The sequence below is a fragment of the Sminthopsis crassicaudata genome, chromosome 2 (assembly GCF_048593235.1).
Source record: "Sminthopsis crassicaudata isolate SCR6 chromosome 2, ASM4859323v1, whole genome shotgun sequence".
Lineage (NCBI taxonomy): Eukaryota > Metazoa > Chordata > Mammalia > Dasyuromorphia > Dasyuridae > Sminthopsis > Sminthopsis crassicaudata.
This window is the reverse complement of record NC_133618.1, coordinates 567,720,846-567,736,797: the sequence shown is the minus strand read 5'-3', so window position 1 is coordinate 567,736,797 and position 15,952 is coordinate 567,720,846. Positions and strand designations below refer to the sequence as shown.

Here is a 15,952-nt window from a genome sequence, read left to right as displayed (position 1 = left end):
TTCCATTCTTCCACATTCCTTGTATATGCCATGTGCCTAATCACTATTTGTTGAATTGTGAGTTTGAAATAAGTTTTTTTTGTTATTTTGAAAATTGATCTGTCACTTTCAAATTGTGCCTCATTTTTATATATTTAGTGGGTTAATCTATTTTCCCCCACCTCATTTTCTTGAATTCAACTTCTGCTTTATAGTATAATATACAGGTACAATGGTGCTAAGAGTACAAATCAGGACATTCCATTCTCATTGATAAGACTAGATCACCAAAACAGTGCAAGCATATTTCCTTCATTTTTCTTTAATTTATTGTATTTCCAATTTTACCTAGAAATGCTGAGGGAATGAGCTAATTTGGTTTTTGATTAGCTAACCTTTAAGAAATGGTGATTATCAGAGTAAATTCTTTACTTTCATTCATTTCCTACTTTTCATAGTTAGCCCCTTATTTTAAATAGGCCAAGTTGAAATTGTCATATTTGAAGGCAATATTGTCTCATCCTTAGCCATTTCATTAATTTTGTATTAACTTTTCTTTTACTTTGAAAAGCTAATGATTTGATTACAGTCAGCTGATTCTGAAGTGCTCTCAAGTCAGTCATCTATCATTGCTGGCTATTAAGATATAATTAATTTTAATTTTTTTTCTATGATTTTGTTCAGTGATCACTATGTCCAGCACTTTCTAGCTGTCTTTCCAAAGAGAGTATTCATGACATATAGTCATACAAAATCTGAATAATGTGTCATCTTTTGTCCTCCTTCATATTTTTCCATCTTTCTCTGTGTCTGCCTTCTCACTGAAGTCATCAAGTATCTAGATATGTGTTGACCTTATTTGGAGAATTTTATCAAGTTCTTTGTAAATTTTCTCTATTCTTCATTCTCTGTGACAGCTACTGGCACATAAATTGCAATTGTCGTCATGGGTCCCCTTGCTTTCATGAGTGCAAGGTGAGAAGAACAGATGTTCCATGAAATAATGTTGCTTCTTTACCCTTCTATGCACAAAATGAAACCAATTCTATAAATTTCTTTGAACCTTTCTCCAAGAAAAAACTTGGAGCTATCTTTCCATTTAAGGGCAATTCTTTATGTGTTTTGATTGCATTTATAAGAAAAGGGTAGTTTATCATATTTAGGAATATACCATCTCAATGGTCATTAGATAAGGTTCTTTCAAAGTTCTAATACTTTTTTGGGGAGAATACCAATCAAATAAATATTTGTAAGTAACCTAAAAACTGTGATTCTTAGAACTCTTTGCCTGGTTTTCTGCATAAGTTAAAGGTTTCCACAAAACATTAAGAATTTTTTGTTTATGTTTTATGTTGTTGTGGCCAGATAATTCACCTTTGTTAACCTGTGGATAATGGACTCTGATATTTAGCTACAATCAATTCTATGATAGCAGATGTAGTCTTTTGTCATTATGCTTTTCTAGTTTGACAGGACCTGTCAAAGTTTCCGTTCTATTGATTGACATATGTTTTAAGAAAAGGTTTATCTTGATATCATAATGAGGTGCTGAAGGAGTACCTTGTTGAGGAGGAAATTTTTTTTTACCTTAACACAAGAATCTGAATCCAGTGGAGCATGACTACTCCCCAGATTTTTAAACTGTGGGTTTTAATGCTATATGGGGTCTCATAACTAAATGTGGGTTCCACAATTATGATTTATCATCAGCAAATGTTATTTTATATAATTATATATTCAAAGTCATTTAAAAATTTCTCAGGCAAAAAGGGATCACAAGTGGAAAAAGTTTAAGGAGCCTTTGACCACTCTAATTGTTCAGAACTCTCAAAATGTCTATTTTATATTAAAAAACAAAAACAAAAAAATAGGATATACTTAGAAAGCCAGCAGAAGTGATAGGAACAGACTCAAACTATCATCTAAATCTAAGCATCAGGATGTGATGGTAGATTCAACTTGTGGGCTAAGTTGTTTTTCTATACTACATTTTTGTTGCTTCCATCCCCCAACCTTTCTCTACTCTATTGATCATTAACATTTTAGGTTTCCCCCCTGACCAAAGGAATGGAGATAAAGAATTTGTGATAAGGAGAGCTGCAACCAACCGAGTATTAAATGTCCTTCGACACTGGGTCTCAAAGCATTCTCAGGTAAACTTTTTCTTCCATAAAGCCAAAACGTTTGATGATGTGTTAAAGCAGGTTGCAGCTGGGAAGAATTAGGAATCATCCTCAAGTAATAAGACATTATTTGAAATATTTACCAAGATTTACATCAATCTACTACTATCAGTATGAAAGAAAGGAAAATGAGAATTTTATGTTTTTATTTTTGTTTATGAAAACAGTGTATAACTAAGAAAAATAAGCAATTGCAATTACAGAAAATAACAAGGCCATGCTTTGTTTCTACTACCCCACACCTGCAGCAATGGTAAAGAGAGGGTTTTCTCCCAGAGAGTAGAGCTAAAAGGCAAGTGATATATAAAGCAGGAATTATTTGGCATTTATGGAACATCTTTCACCCAGATATCTCTAAATAATTAATAATTCATTTATTCTGTGCACCTCTTATGTGGCATTGAAAAATAATATCTATGTGTTATTCACCATTAATCCAGTGGCATCAGTGATGGTTCTACAAAGAGAAGCCAGGAGTCTTCCATTCCTGTCCTGTGCCAGAGTCACTAAATGACATTCCCATTTTTCCTTCATGCTATAATTTTAATGCCAATTAAGGCCATTTTAAAAAGCAGTTTTAAATTTTTCACTATAAATATTCTTGGCAGGATTTTGAAACCAACGATGAACTAAAATTTAAAGTTATTAGTTTTCTGGAAGAAGTCATTCATGACCCTGAACTTTTGACCCAAGAAAGAAAAGCAGCTGCCAATATTATAAGGTAACATTTTATGAACCCACTTTAGCAGGTCCCAGACCACTTTTGTGTTCAAGATTTTAAACCCCCATTTTGGGTAAAATAGGTGAAAGGCTCTTTTTCTGGAACTGAGAATATTTTTGTGGTTGTTATACATGCTGTGGCTAGCCTGAAAATGGATCTACTTTGGATCGAAGTTGGTGGGAGAGGGATGTGAATTGTACTTGGGTGAGTAGCCATCCATTAGCATCTTCATATTACACTGTGCTTCTGCCCTAAGAGGGTTACTGTGCCTTTTCTTTATTCCTTTACATTTATCAATTCTCACCCATAATCACAGAATCTCAAGGTTGGAATGAACTTCAGAGGCTATCTAGTCCAACCCACACCTGAACAAGAATCCTTCTTTAAAATCCCTCAACAAGTCGTCATCAATTCTTTTTGCCTTCAGACCTCTAATAAACCTCCTAATTGTTCAACTCCAATTGTTCCTTGAAATAGAGTGAGATTTTCTCTAGAAAGAAAAGTTTGTTTAAATAGAGTCTTAAATAATATCTGGGTGACTTACTAGGAGATATCAGTCTAATTTCATCATTGTCTATATGTTTTTATGCTTATAATTAGAATAAATACTAAGGATTATTTAAACTGTCACCAGTGCAAGTTTCAAAATTACAATGAAAGAAAATCACTTAAAGAAAGATCTTTCTGATACCTATTGGTCAGAGCAGACCTTTAAGAGACAAAAGTAAAGTCATAATTAACTGTTTCAGTGGAGTATTCATTTTCTCTTCCTTTCCTTTCTCCTATATTCAACCTTGAATCAGCTTCACGTAGTAGTAGCTCATGGGGCCCTTCCCCCAGGTATAAACCTCATCCATATCTTTCCAATCAATAATTTTTAACCTACCAAAGAAAGTACTGTGGCTCAAATTGTCACCTGGATGCTAAAGAAATAGCTGCATTTCCTCAGTATTAGGTTAAAAGGCATAAATGTTGAGAGAGGGATGGAGGGAGAGAAAGAGGGAGAGAAGAAAGAAAAGAAAGGAGATGAAGAGGAAGGGAAGAAAAGAAGAGGAAAAGAAAGGAAGAAAAGAGATACTAGAGCTCCTTAACAACTATTGCTTCTTTTCACTGTTACCTTTCTTAAACAACTGGTCTTTGTCAACAGAGACCATTTCCTCACCACTCATTGTCTATGCCATTTGTCTACAAGATTGTACTGAAACTCTTTACAAAGTCACTAAGAGTCTTCTAAACTCCTGCTCCAAAAGTTACTTTTCAGTACCCATTCTTTGTGACTGCTCCACAGTTTTATAGCATTAAATGACTCCTTCTTCCTAAACCTTTAAACTCTCTCAGTTTCCATTACACCGAATAATTCCAGTTTTTCTCATACCTCTCTGACCCATCTACTCTCTGTTGCTATTCCACTTTCTCCTCTTTATTCCTAACTGTGAGTTTAACTATAAATTTAATCTTTAGCTCTCTGTTATCTACCTATTTCACAGAGTATCATTGTGACATATGTACTTCAACAATTAAGTCACTATATAAATATGAGCTACTATAATTAACATACTTGCTTACCTCCTCTTTGCTGATAATTCCTAAATCTATAGTTACACTTTTTCAATCATCTCAAACTTAATGTGTTTGAAATCTAATTCATCATTGTCCCTCACCCTGTACAAGTTCTCTAATTCTCTCAATAGTCACATAATTCTTCAAAACCAGAAACTTTCATAACCCCAGCCAATCACTTAACTCTGTACTAAGTGTACACAAGAAACCCTGAGATAAAAAACACTTTCAGGTACTAGCTGTGTGGCCTTGGGTGAGTTATTTAACTTTTCTGTGCCTCAGTTTCCTCATTTGTAAAACAGAGATGATCAATATCTTCCTTTCCAGGGTTATTTCAAAGATCAAATAAAACAATATTTATAAAGCGTTTAGCACAACATTTGACACAAGACAGGCACTTACAAGTTTATTCTCTTCTCCCCATTCTTTTAATTCTCTCTCATTGTCTTTTAAAAGTTTCTCTGCCTCTTCATTTCCACTGTAAATATCCTACTCCAAATTTTCATCACCTTCTACCTAAATTATTAAGCCCATCTCCTAGCCATTTTCCTTACCTCCAGTCTCCCTTCCTTCCTCCTCCAACACATGTATATTGCACATTTGGAACTGGCTAAACTTTCTAAAATACCATTTTAATCATGTCACTATCCTACTCCAAAACATATATATTGACTCCCTTTGGCCAGCTATATGAAGTTTCAAGTCTTCTGCCTAAATTTTCAAGTCTCTCTCTAATTTGATGTCATTATCTTATGATTTTTCACTTTTCACTTTCCACACACACTTAATCCAGCCCCCAATTTGTCTTTAATACTGATTTTAACTCTGTCTGAAATATTCTCCCAAGTCTTCTCAGCCTATCCTAATTTTAATCATTCTTTAAAACCTACTTCTTCCATAAAAATTCCAGCAATCATAGACATTCCCTTTTTCTAATTCACTTGTGCCATCTTTATAACACAATATCTTGCTTTATTGAAGACCATATTACTTCATTAATTCTTTTACATATATTTGTTTATTCTGTTTATGTAGATTATAAACTCTGTAAACAGAAGTTATATTTTAGACTTATTTTGTATCTGGTACAATACTAAACTCATTCTTAAGTACTTAATAAATGTTTGTTTGATTGATTGATTAGAAGTATATATCTTTTTTAACAGTACCTCATAATCATCTGGTTTAATTTTTACCTTTTCATACCATAGGACTTTGACACAGGAAGACCCAGGAGACAACCAGATCACACTGGAAGAGATTGTACAGATGGTAAATCCTGTTTTCATAATAAATTAATAATTAATACTGCTCAGAAATTTCTCTTCATTTATTCTATTGTTTCATTTGCTCACCTCATGTTCCCTAAAATAATTTTGGAGTTGGACTTTACATGCAGGATTACAAAATAAGAAAATTTATCCTCCATAAACTTACCCTCACTACTTCCCCTTTCAACAACCCTTTCCTCCTGGGAAGACTAGTGCTCTCAATGTTGTTCCAGTATGATCTATCAAGAAGAAAGGAAATGGAGTTGGACTAGGGAAAGAGTAATACTTAACCAAGAAAAATGTATTACTAATGAGAGGATTTTACATCTCAATAGGAGAGATTATTCTGAGGAAATTCTGTTTTCTGCCTCCTCTATGATCTACTTCTGCACCAGATTATATGCCTAAACCTAATTATTATATCTAACCTAATTCAGTCATGTCCAGTTCTTCATGTCCCTATTTGATATTTTCTTGGCAAAAATACTGGAGTTGTTTGCCACTTCTCCAGATCTTTTTACAGATGAGGAAACTGAAGCAAACAGGATTAAGTGACTTGCCCAGTGTCATACTATTAGTATCTGAGTTCAGTTTTGAACTCAGAAAGAGGAATGGTCCTGACTCCAGGCCCAGCATCCTAGACAACTTAGTGACCTTCCTATTCTCCAGGACTTGCAATCCCCAATAATTCTTCTTATTGTAGCAAGAAAACTTTGATATTTCTAGGGTCAAGGTTGAGAAAATCAAAACATTCTGTTTTGTCTGAGCTTAGGAAGAGTTGCGAAGTTTGCTCCCCATCTTGTAGCTAAAAGGCCAATTTTTAGGACATTACACGTGAGAATTTGATCTGAGACTCTGCTTTCAACTCTGCGATGAAATATTCATTGATTTTGCAGCCAAACATCCTTATACTTAAAACAAAAGACTCACCCTGAATGCATTACCCCTTGAGTTTTAAAAAGCCTCTTATTCCTGTTGATCTGATAGAATGGAATGTTTGCCATGGGTCATGCTTCCTCCTCCTTGATGCTTCAATGGTCACTAAAGCAGGGTTCACTCAAGAAAGTAACATAAAAATGTTCCATAATTTTAGTCCACAATTTGTTTGGATAGAATCTAATTTTGAGATGACCCCTTAAATTCTATATTTTCCTCACTGGTTTGCAGAAATTAAATCTCAATGAGGCTTAAAATCATCTTTCTTTATAACTATTAAAAATGCATTAGAAATTTTCATTGTAATGCAAAAGAATTACTTAGAGCACAAATTCTTTCTAATTGAAGAAGAGGTTTTTGCCTCTTTTCAAAGATTATCTCCTTCCATCTGTACACCTACAAATAAGATTTCCTTTATTTATGAGTTGCCCTGAAGGGAGAGCAGAGTCAACTCTCACACAGTGTTTACAACTGAACCGAGTATTTGCTTTGCATCTCTGCTTCTCCTCCCTTCTTCCCTACCTGGTGATGGGCTCCAGAGGACTTAGTACAAAGGACCCTGTGAAGCCTATGTATCTCTCTCCTGTTTTATGGCTTCTTTTGCCTCAATCTTCAATATTCTTTTCTTTTGAATAGGGCCATTACCTCTTCAATTCTGTCTTTTGGTAGTTTCCAAGCCACCTGTCTGAGGAGGTGGATTTTAGTAATGTAGTATGTGAGGAATACAATGAGCCATTTCTTCTTCCCCGGCTCTGGTGTTAAGCCAAAAATGCAGCCTGAGTAATGACAGAAGAGATTTCCAATAATCCAGACTTGACATTTGAGTTGTTACTCCATACACACAGTCATCAATCATTACATTACTAACTAATTTTACACAACTTTTAGAAAAATTGGATAGAATTGAATGATAATCATGGATAACAATGTATTTAGGACACTCAAGGAATATTAAGTACAAGAAATAGATGTCTGACTTCAACGCTATTATTAACTGGCCTTTTCAAAATATGGCATCACATATCCTGAACACATTACCTCTTTGTAACCCAGTAATCCCATGTTAAGGGACAGTCACTGTTCATTTGTATGATTGTTACTATCTGTCTATAAGTAAATATAAAAGGCAGTGTCTATAATGAGGATAGTTAGGGAACTGAATTTACAACCAAACTAGTTTGAGTTAAGTCTCCTCTATAAATGATGTAGGTGAAGGGGAGAGGCAAGGAACTCTTGTCTATAACTATGTCCATAAACTAAATACCTTTTTAAGCTTGAAAAAGCCTCTTATTCCTGTTGATCTGATAAAATGAAATGTTTTCTATAGCTGTATCTACTGTGATGAATGAAAAACCCAAGAGACAGTTTCTGGGTAATTAATAATCAATTTATTAATCTAGTTAATCAATAAATTGATGATCAATAGTTTCTCTCCAAAATAAAAGATACCTAGTTAAGACACTGAATGTGTTAAATGTTTTTTTAAAAGACTGTGTTCCTGACAGGAGAAGTCAGCCCTGATTGGTGGATATTTAAATGAGATAGTGGGTTAAAAGTCTTCAGTTCCTCTTGCAGATAATGTGGTATGATCATGGGCTTCAGCCACCTCTAGCAATCTGGACAGGAAATCCATCTGCATCCAAAACACTCTGGTTGATTTTTTTCCTTCATGAATTGGGTCACCTTAAACTCCAGTGGAGGGGTGTAATGACATGGGCTTATTTTCTAAGGTAAATTCACCTAGATTAGATTCTATTTACACTCTAAATAAAAAGCAAGTTCTCCTAGTCAGTGGGGTTTTGCCCAAGATCCAAGAGCATCTACTTTCCTTTGCCACTATGTTCTTCAGAAACTGACTGATTGACCTATAGGGGCTGATCCCAGGAATGAGGAAATAGAGGAAATAAAATTTTCCATTCTAATTTAATATTGGTTGTTAATATAATTGCAAAATAATAATTTCTCTCACTACCCAATGATAACAAAAATTTTAGTACAAACACAGTCACACAAGTTGTTGTCAACTAGATCAAAAAGCAGTTTGACTACATTTTTCATTCTTAATAAATATAGGTATAATGTGGATACCATGGATGTTAAAATAATGAGTACAAAATAAGAGTACCATATGACACCTGTGTCTTAAAGCAAATCAAATAGTCAATACCATACATAAAGTATCAATAGCTGTGAAACTTACTCAGTTTATGGACAAACAAGTTTTTTTCCCCAAAATGGGATAAAGAACAATGGAATTAATAGTATGTTCCTTCACAACTATTGTGTAGAAAAGTAAGGAGCACTGGACTGGTATGTCAGAACACATGTTCTAATCCTGATTCTACCATGAATTCACTATCAAGTTATATCATTATTGTGACTCCCAGTTTTCTCCTCTGTAAAATAATGGATGGCACTTGGTAATGTCTAAGGCCTCTTCCAGTTCAAATTTGTGGATGATGTATTCAGGTAGTGGTATAATTGAGAGAGAATAAGAATACAATGAAGTTCTTGGGACCTTCATTATGCAAATAATTTTAGATAATTTATATAATAACAATGTAATTTGCAATCACAGGTTAGTTTTCATTCCTAAAGCTATTTCTGTGTTGTTTAGACATCTGAAAGGAACAGCTAAAACAAAGCTCAATTTTTTATGGAAGAGTATGCCCTCTGAGAGCAGTAGACATATGGTGAAAGAAAGCTGATTGCAATGTATAAAGAAATTGAAGAAGAAATCAGAGAAAGGATGTCATTAGGGAATCATGTTAGGAAGAGAAAAGACTAGTCACATGGCAAGAGTCACAAGAGATGACAGGTAAACAGCCAGAGTCTCCCACTGATTTTTTCACCCTGTTGGGAGAAAGTGAAGAAAGCTTCCAGCATGTTGGATGGACCCTGTATAGCAAACCTTCAGGAAATTATCAATAAGATTCCCATAGGACAAATGGACAGTCATAGGTGGATTGCAATATTCATTCTTGGATGGAAATTCCAAAATAATAAGATCATAGATCCATTTGAATATGGGTTTTATTGCAGACATACCTAAAATAATATTGCTTTACTAATGTTGTTTCATAATTAGATCACATTATAGCTAAATTCCATCAATCTCACCATTTGGCCATATGTCCATTCACAACAGTTATAACATGGTTTCTGTGGTTTTAACTGTCTCTCATAACATCATTTTTCCTAATTTATTTTCAAAGAACTAATTAACAACATGATATATATATATGTATATATATATCATATATATATATATATTTAATTTACATATACATATATAATCAAAATTACAAAAACCATATATTCCATAGGGTTATTTTAAAGGAACTAACAAAATTTTACAGACATTATCTCATTTTATTAATTTACAAAGTGATCCATTGTATAAAGTTAGATATTATCATTGTCTTCTAATTGCTATTTTTCTTTTAAAATGCATTTTCCTCCCATACAAAATATATAGTCAAATCACTCTTTTAATTCCAACTTCTAGGAAGCACAAATATGCAAAATACAATTCCTATTATGAATTCAGTCAAGCATAGTGGCATATGCCTATAATCCCAGCTACTAAGAAATGAGGTTAATGAATCCCTCAAGCTTAGAATTTCTAAGCTTTAATGGGCTAAATTGATCAACTGTCCATACTAAGTCCTGCACCAATTCAATGAGTCTTCAGGAATGGGGAATCACTAGATCAGGTTAGGAAAGGTAATATAGCCAGGGAAGAAAGGCCAGATCAAAACTCTAAAGCCTACCAAGAGTGGTATCAGATCTATGAATAATCCTTTAATTTTCTAGCCAGGAGAAATTAGGGAAATCTAATCACCCAAATCCTTTCCTCTTTCACCCAGCAAAGAAAAGTAATGTACCTAAAATCCATCTGACTTGATGTCCTCACTTATCTTAGAAAACAGAAAATTAAGGTTGGAAAAAAGGATTGTTGCTAAACTCAAGATCATAATAATAGCTAATAGCAAACTTTATATGCACTTTAAAGTTTGCAAATTACTTTACATGTGTCATCTCATTTGATCTTTTCAACAACTCTGTGAGATAGATATTATTTTCATCTCCATTTTACAGAAAGAAAACTGAGACACAGCTTGCTTGTCTCCTTTACTCAAATGATTACTCCCCTTCTCAGATTTATACATTTTTTTATGGAATTCCTAGACACTAGGTGTTGAGTGGGATAATTTGAAAGTATTCCCATCCCCACAATTTGAGGTAGTTTTCCACTAGCAGAAAATGGAAGGTAATAGCAAGTGGTCAGCCCAGAAATAGTTCAAAGTTTGCAAAGCACTTTACATGTGTCATCTCATTTAATTTTCACAACAACTCTGTAAGATAGGTACTATTTTCATCCTCATTTTACAGAGAAGAAAACTGAGATACAGAAAGGTGATTTGTTCAAAGTTTGTAGCTATTAGCTATTAGTATCTCAGGCTAGATTTGAACAAAAGTCTGCCTGACTCCAAATCCAAGACTTTATGCAATTGCCTTATCTATAGTATTCAGACTTCGGGAATTAAAAGGGACCTCACAGGCTATCTAGTCCAGCCAGAACCAGAATAAGAATCCCTTCTAAAACATACTCTTCAAGCAGCCACCCAAACTCTTCAAGACTATAGTGTAATCACCTATGGAGGCAGCTTTCTTCTATTTTTGAGCAACTCTAATTGTTAGGAAGTTTTTTCCTGATGTAAAGCTTAAATTTGCTCTTTCTGATACTTCTACTCATTCCTCTTAGTTCTGTCTTCTGGAGGCAGACAAAACAAATTAAATCCTCCTCTAGTCCTGCAAATGCTCAAGGACAGCTATAATTCTTGCTTTAAGTCTCTTCTTCAGGCTGAATGTTCTCAGTTACTTCAGCCAAATGCTCATACAGCATGAATTTCAGGCTCTTAATCACCAGGTTGCCTTCCTCAAGATATTCTCCAGCTATCAATAAATAGTTTTTGTTAAAAAAAAAAAAAAAAAAAGAAAAAAAAAACCAGCATCCAAACAACACAATATGTCCTATATGTTAAAATGTCTTAATGTCATTGCATTAAATCAGCTATTGACCCTTTTCATTTAGGCTGAAGGAGTGAAAGCAGAACCTTTTGAAAACCACTCTGCTTTGGAAATAGCTGAACAGCTGACACTACTCGACCACCTGGTCTTTAAGAAGATTCCATATGAGTAAGTAGCTATAATTTCTCCTTAGGGTTTTCACATGCTGGTTTTGGAAGTTTGCCAGTGAATAAGAAGAAATACAAGATAAATTTTCTAAAGCAGTACAAAGACATTCCATTGTTATAAAAATTATGCTCCCTATAACTTAAAAATAGAAATATTGGGAGGCTCTGACTTTTTTTTTTTTTACCAATTCACCTAAAGTACACACACACACACACACACACACACACACACACACACACACATACACACACATACTTACTGCTTGTCTCCTTTCCCTAAATGATTACTCTCCCTTCTCACTTTTATACTGTTTTTTAAGACTCCTAGACTCTAGGTATTGAGTGGAATAATTTGAGGGTATTCCTAACTCCACAATTGAAGTAGTGGCCAGTCCTGAAACAGTCCAGAGTCATCCTCCACGATTCAAGTATTTGATGCCAACTGTTACAAAAAGTATTTTTCTTAATACCTCCACTTTTCAGTCTTCCCTTGGGGGCTAAGGCACTAAATCTGAGCCAGACTCCACTGCTACAACAACTGCTAAGGTCAGAGAAGTAGAGAAAAGTTTAACTGTTGTCAAATATATATTTCACATCTCTCAGGTGACAGCATAAACCTCATTTTACAATCCCAGTCATAGAAAGTTTCTATTTTACACCAGTAAGGTCAAACACAAATAGAAATGGGGCCACTAAACCATGCATAAAGATCCCTGAGGACTGCATAATGGCTATCAAGTTGTCATCTTTGTAGACAGAAAATACTTTTCATCCAACTCCCATTTGTGATGATCTTTCCTCCCCATAATGAGTTGTCCTGGTCATTCTAATGACCAATATAAAACCACTAATTTTAGATTTCCATAATCAATAAATAGCTCTGAAGAATGGGGAGAATATAAAATGCACATGTGGACCAACCAGTAAATCTGATGGAAATAGTGGGAACCTAACCCTAAACTATAAAATGTGTAATTTTCCTCACAAAACATGACTTTTCTTCATCTCACTGATGGAATGCATTTTATCGAATTTCTTGAAAAGTGAACAATATTGCTTAAGGAAGGCACTATCTTTCTAATTTTAATTATAACATATTTGAAGGAATAATAGAGATAATATTCTCAGCACTAGAGTCAAGTATTAGACTGCTTATCTTGTTATGAACATAAAGAAGTTTGGGGAATTTTTCCTATTTTGTAGTGTTTTAGTTTCAGTTAAAGTTTTGGAATTTTTTTTAATATGGTTCAGGATTCTTTGATTTTTTTCCATAACATCACTTTTTTGGGATACTTACCTATGGTTTCAGTGATGATTGGAATTTCATCCACTAATGCATGTCAGCAACTTGAGTAATTTATAGTTGTAAAGAGTTGTTTAGTGCCCAGAGAAACTTAGTAGTATATTGTTTTTCAGAGGAACTTAAAAATAAGTCCTCTTGATTCCAAGCCTCATTCTTTTTATCCTAGCACCACCATCTCTCATAGATGACTTTTTAAAAAGTTTTATCTTCTTTCCTCACTCAGAAAAGTCTTTTAAGAACCACTAATTTGATTCCACAGAAATTTTGATATGAGTGAATTCAAATAAAATAATGCATAAAAAGCACTTTACAGCCCTTAAAATGCAATATTGTTCAGAATGAAACACTTCTTGAATTAAAGATACTGAAGAAATTAAAGATTACATAATTAAGGCATATGAACAAATTGCTTGTATTTTCAAATCTTAACATGAAGACAAATCAGTTTGCTTAACCCATCATACAAAACTTAAGTTTCATCCAGTTATTACGTAGTAGTAGGGAAAGCATACTGATCTAGAAATTAGAAAACATAGATGACACTTCTAGCTCTGTAATTTCCTTTTTGAAAACATAGGCAAATCAGTTTCCCTCTTTGAACCTCAATTTCCTTATCTGTATAATGACGGCCACTAAGGCCCTTTTAATATTCTAAGCCCTTCTATGAAGTTATTCATCCAAATGAATATGGTTATTTTACTTGGAAATTTATTTTACTCCCATTTTCCCATTTTTAATTTCATAGATAATGACAGTACTTTGTGTTCCAGGGTAACAGGTAGACAAATGCATGTTTTGCTAAGCTAATGTCAAGTGTATATTTTGAAAATGTACACAAGAAAGCACTAAATAAGGGGTCTGAAATAGAACAGGCATTTCTGCACAGTCAAACAAGGATTTCGAGGAAATCCCAAGGAGCCACATTTAATTGCAAGCAGTTTTATTATGAGTAATTATATGTGATTTTAAGCTGTTCAGTTATAGTGTTGTCTTTTTCCTCGACACTGTATCTAGGTCATCTATGTATACATCATCAAATTCACTTATAAGCAAATGTCATTTATCCTTACCTTTATCTTTGTCATTCCCAGAGAGTTTTTTGGACAAGGCTGGATGAAGGTTGAAAAGAATGAAAGAACTCCTTACATCATGAAAACTACAAAGCATTTTAATGATGTAAGTATTGGATTGGTGTCAACTTTCTACTCTGTGTTCCCCTTTGTTATCAACTTATGCTTTTGTTAGAAATTTGATTTTGAAATTCCTCCCAGATCCTTATAAGTTTTATAAGAGAAGCATAAACTTATATCTTCTTTGCCTATTTACATTGGCTACAGAGAGTATGGGCCTATTGACTTTATTATATCATTTAAAATGGTTAACTGAACATGAAGAAATGGAAGTCTCATTATCTATTATATCATTAAACCTATTTGTTATAAATCTATTATGTCATTTAAAAGGTCATATACTTTTCTTCCTATATATATGCTTTTAAAAGTCAGATCTCTAGGTAAACATTTTAAAACATCAAAAAATTTCTTTAACACTTTGGAAGGAAGAAAACAAATATTTCTTATGCATTTACTATGTTCTAGATACAAAAATTTTCTCATTTAATCTTCGCAATTCTGGGAAGTAGATGCTATTAATATCTCCATTTTAGAGTTAAGGAAACTGAGGCAAACAGAGGTTAAATGATTTGCCCAGGGTAATATTTGAATTCAAGTCTCCTGATTTCTGAGTCTGGTGTTTTATCCACTGAGTGACCTAGTAAGCTAGATCAAATTACTTCACTGGATAACATCAGGAAAGCTAGAATCAATTTCTTGACAGTTAAGTGGTAAAAATGGATAGAAAAACAAGAGTCTATGTCTAGTACTTTTTTGACATGACAAAGAGTTAAATTTGTTAATTCTAGTCAGAATTGCTAGTTTAACTCCTGGAAGGATGCCATGTTCTCTTGGGATCTCAGTCAATCCAGTTTCTCTCTGTAGGCATCAATTTCTTTCTATGCCAAAGCAGACAGTGAGAGAGTGAAATTTTTCTTAAAAAAATATATATATATATTGAATTTAGAGGTCCAGGACCTGGGTTTCAGTCCTGGTCCTGACATTTTTCTTAATAATAAAATAAAAGGGTTGATCTAAGGTTTCTTCCAGCTCTATTTTTTTTGCTATTAAATCCTTTCCATCTTTTACTAATTCATTCAACAAAGCTTCAGAACTTAATATATACAGAGTTTGGTGCTCGGAGGAAAAAAAAGAAGAAAAGAATTCTATGTACAAGTATTCTCCATTTTTCCCACTCTGCTTGCTTGATATTGCTAATTGAATAATTGAATAGTTGGGTGAATGAGATATTTATTTAATGTTTGTTATGTACAAAGCACTGTGCTAAGTGCCAGAGATACAAACAGAAATAATACAATCTTTGCTCTCCAAGAGATCACATTCTAATCTAAGAGACAACACATTTGGAAAGATTTAGTGCAAGTCACATGGGAAAATATCTTAGTCCTTAAAATGCAGCAACAAAGTAGATATTAGCACCTCCTCTTTAATGTCACTAATCCCAGAGTCCTTGAGTTCATTATCCTGGGCTGAATCCAACAGAGTCTGAGGGACTTATTGTAGTGATTGTTTGACTTGCCCAGCACATGCTGCCTCCTTTCTTTCACTTAAGACATCCTGCTGCTTCAGCTAACTTCCTTGCCTATTCTGTGTATGACACCAGGCTGCCATTTGGTAGGGATTGCTGGCCCTTTCTCCGTAAGAGTTGCTTTCCCTACATCATGG

General features: G+C 34.0%; 1 protein-coding gene across 1 annotated transcript in view; it reads left to right on the top strand.

Moving 5' to 3' along the window:
* Positions 1-15,952, top strand: part of RASGRF1 (Ras protein specific guanine nucleotide releasing factor 1) — a 207,444-nt gene that overhangs the window by 168,705 nt on the left and 22,787 nt on the right. Inside the window, exons 18-22 of the mRNA XM_074295211.1 lie at positions 2,026-2,132; positions 2,771-2,883; positions 5,655-5,715; positions 11,749-11,852; positions 14,246-14,330. Of these exons, the coding sequence (XP_074151312.1) occupies positions 2,026-2,132; positions 2,771-2,883; positions 5,655-5,715; positions 11,749-11,852; positions 14,246-14,330 (470 nt within the window). The remainder of the gene's footprint in view (positions 1-2,025; positions 2,133-2,770; positions 2,884-5,654; positions 5,716-11,748; positions 11,853-14,245; positions 14,331-15,952) is intronic.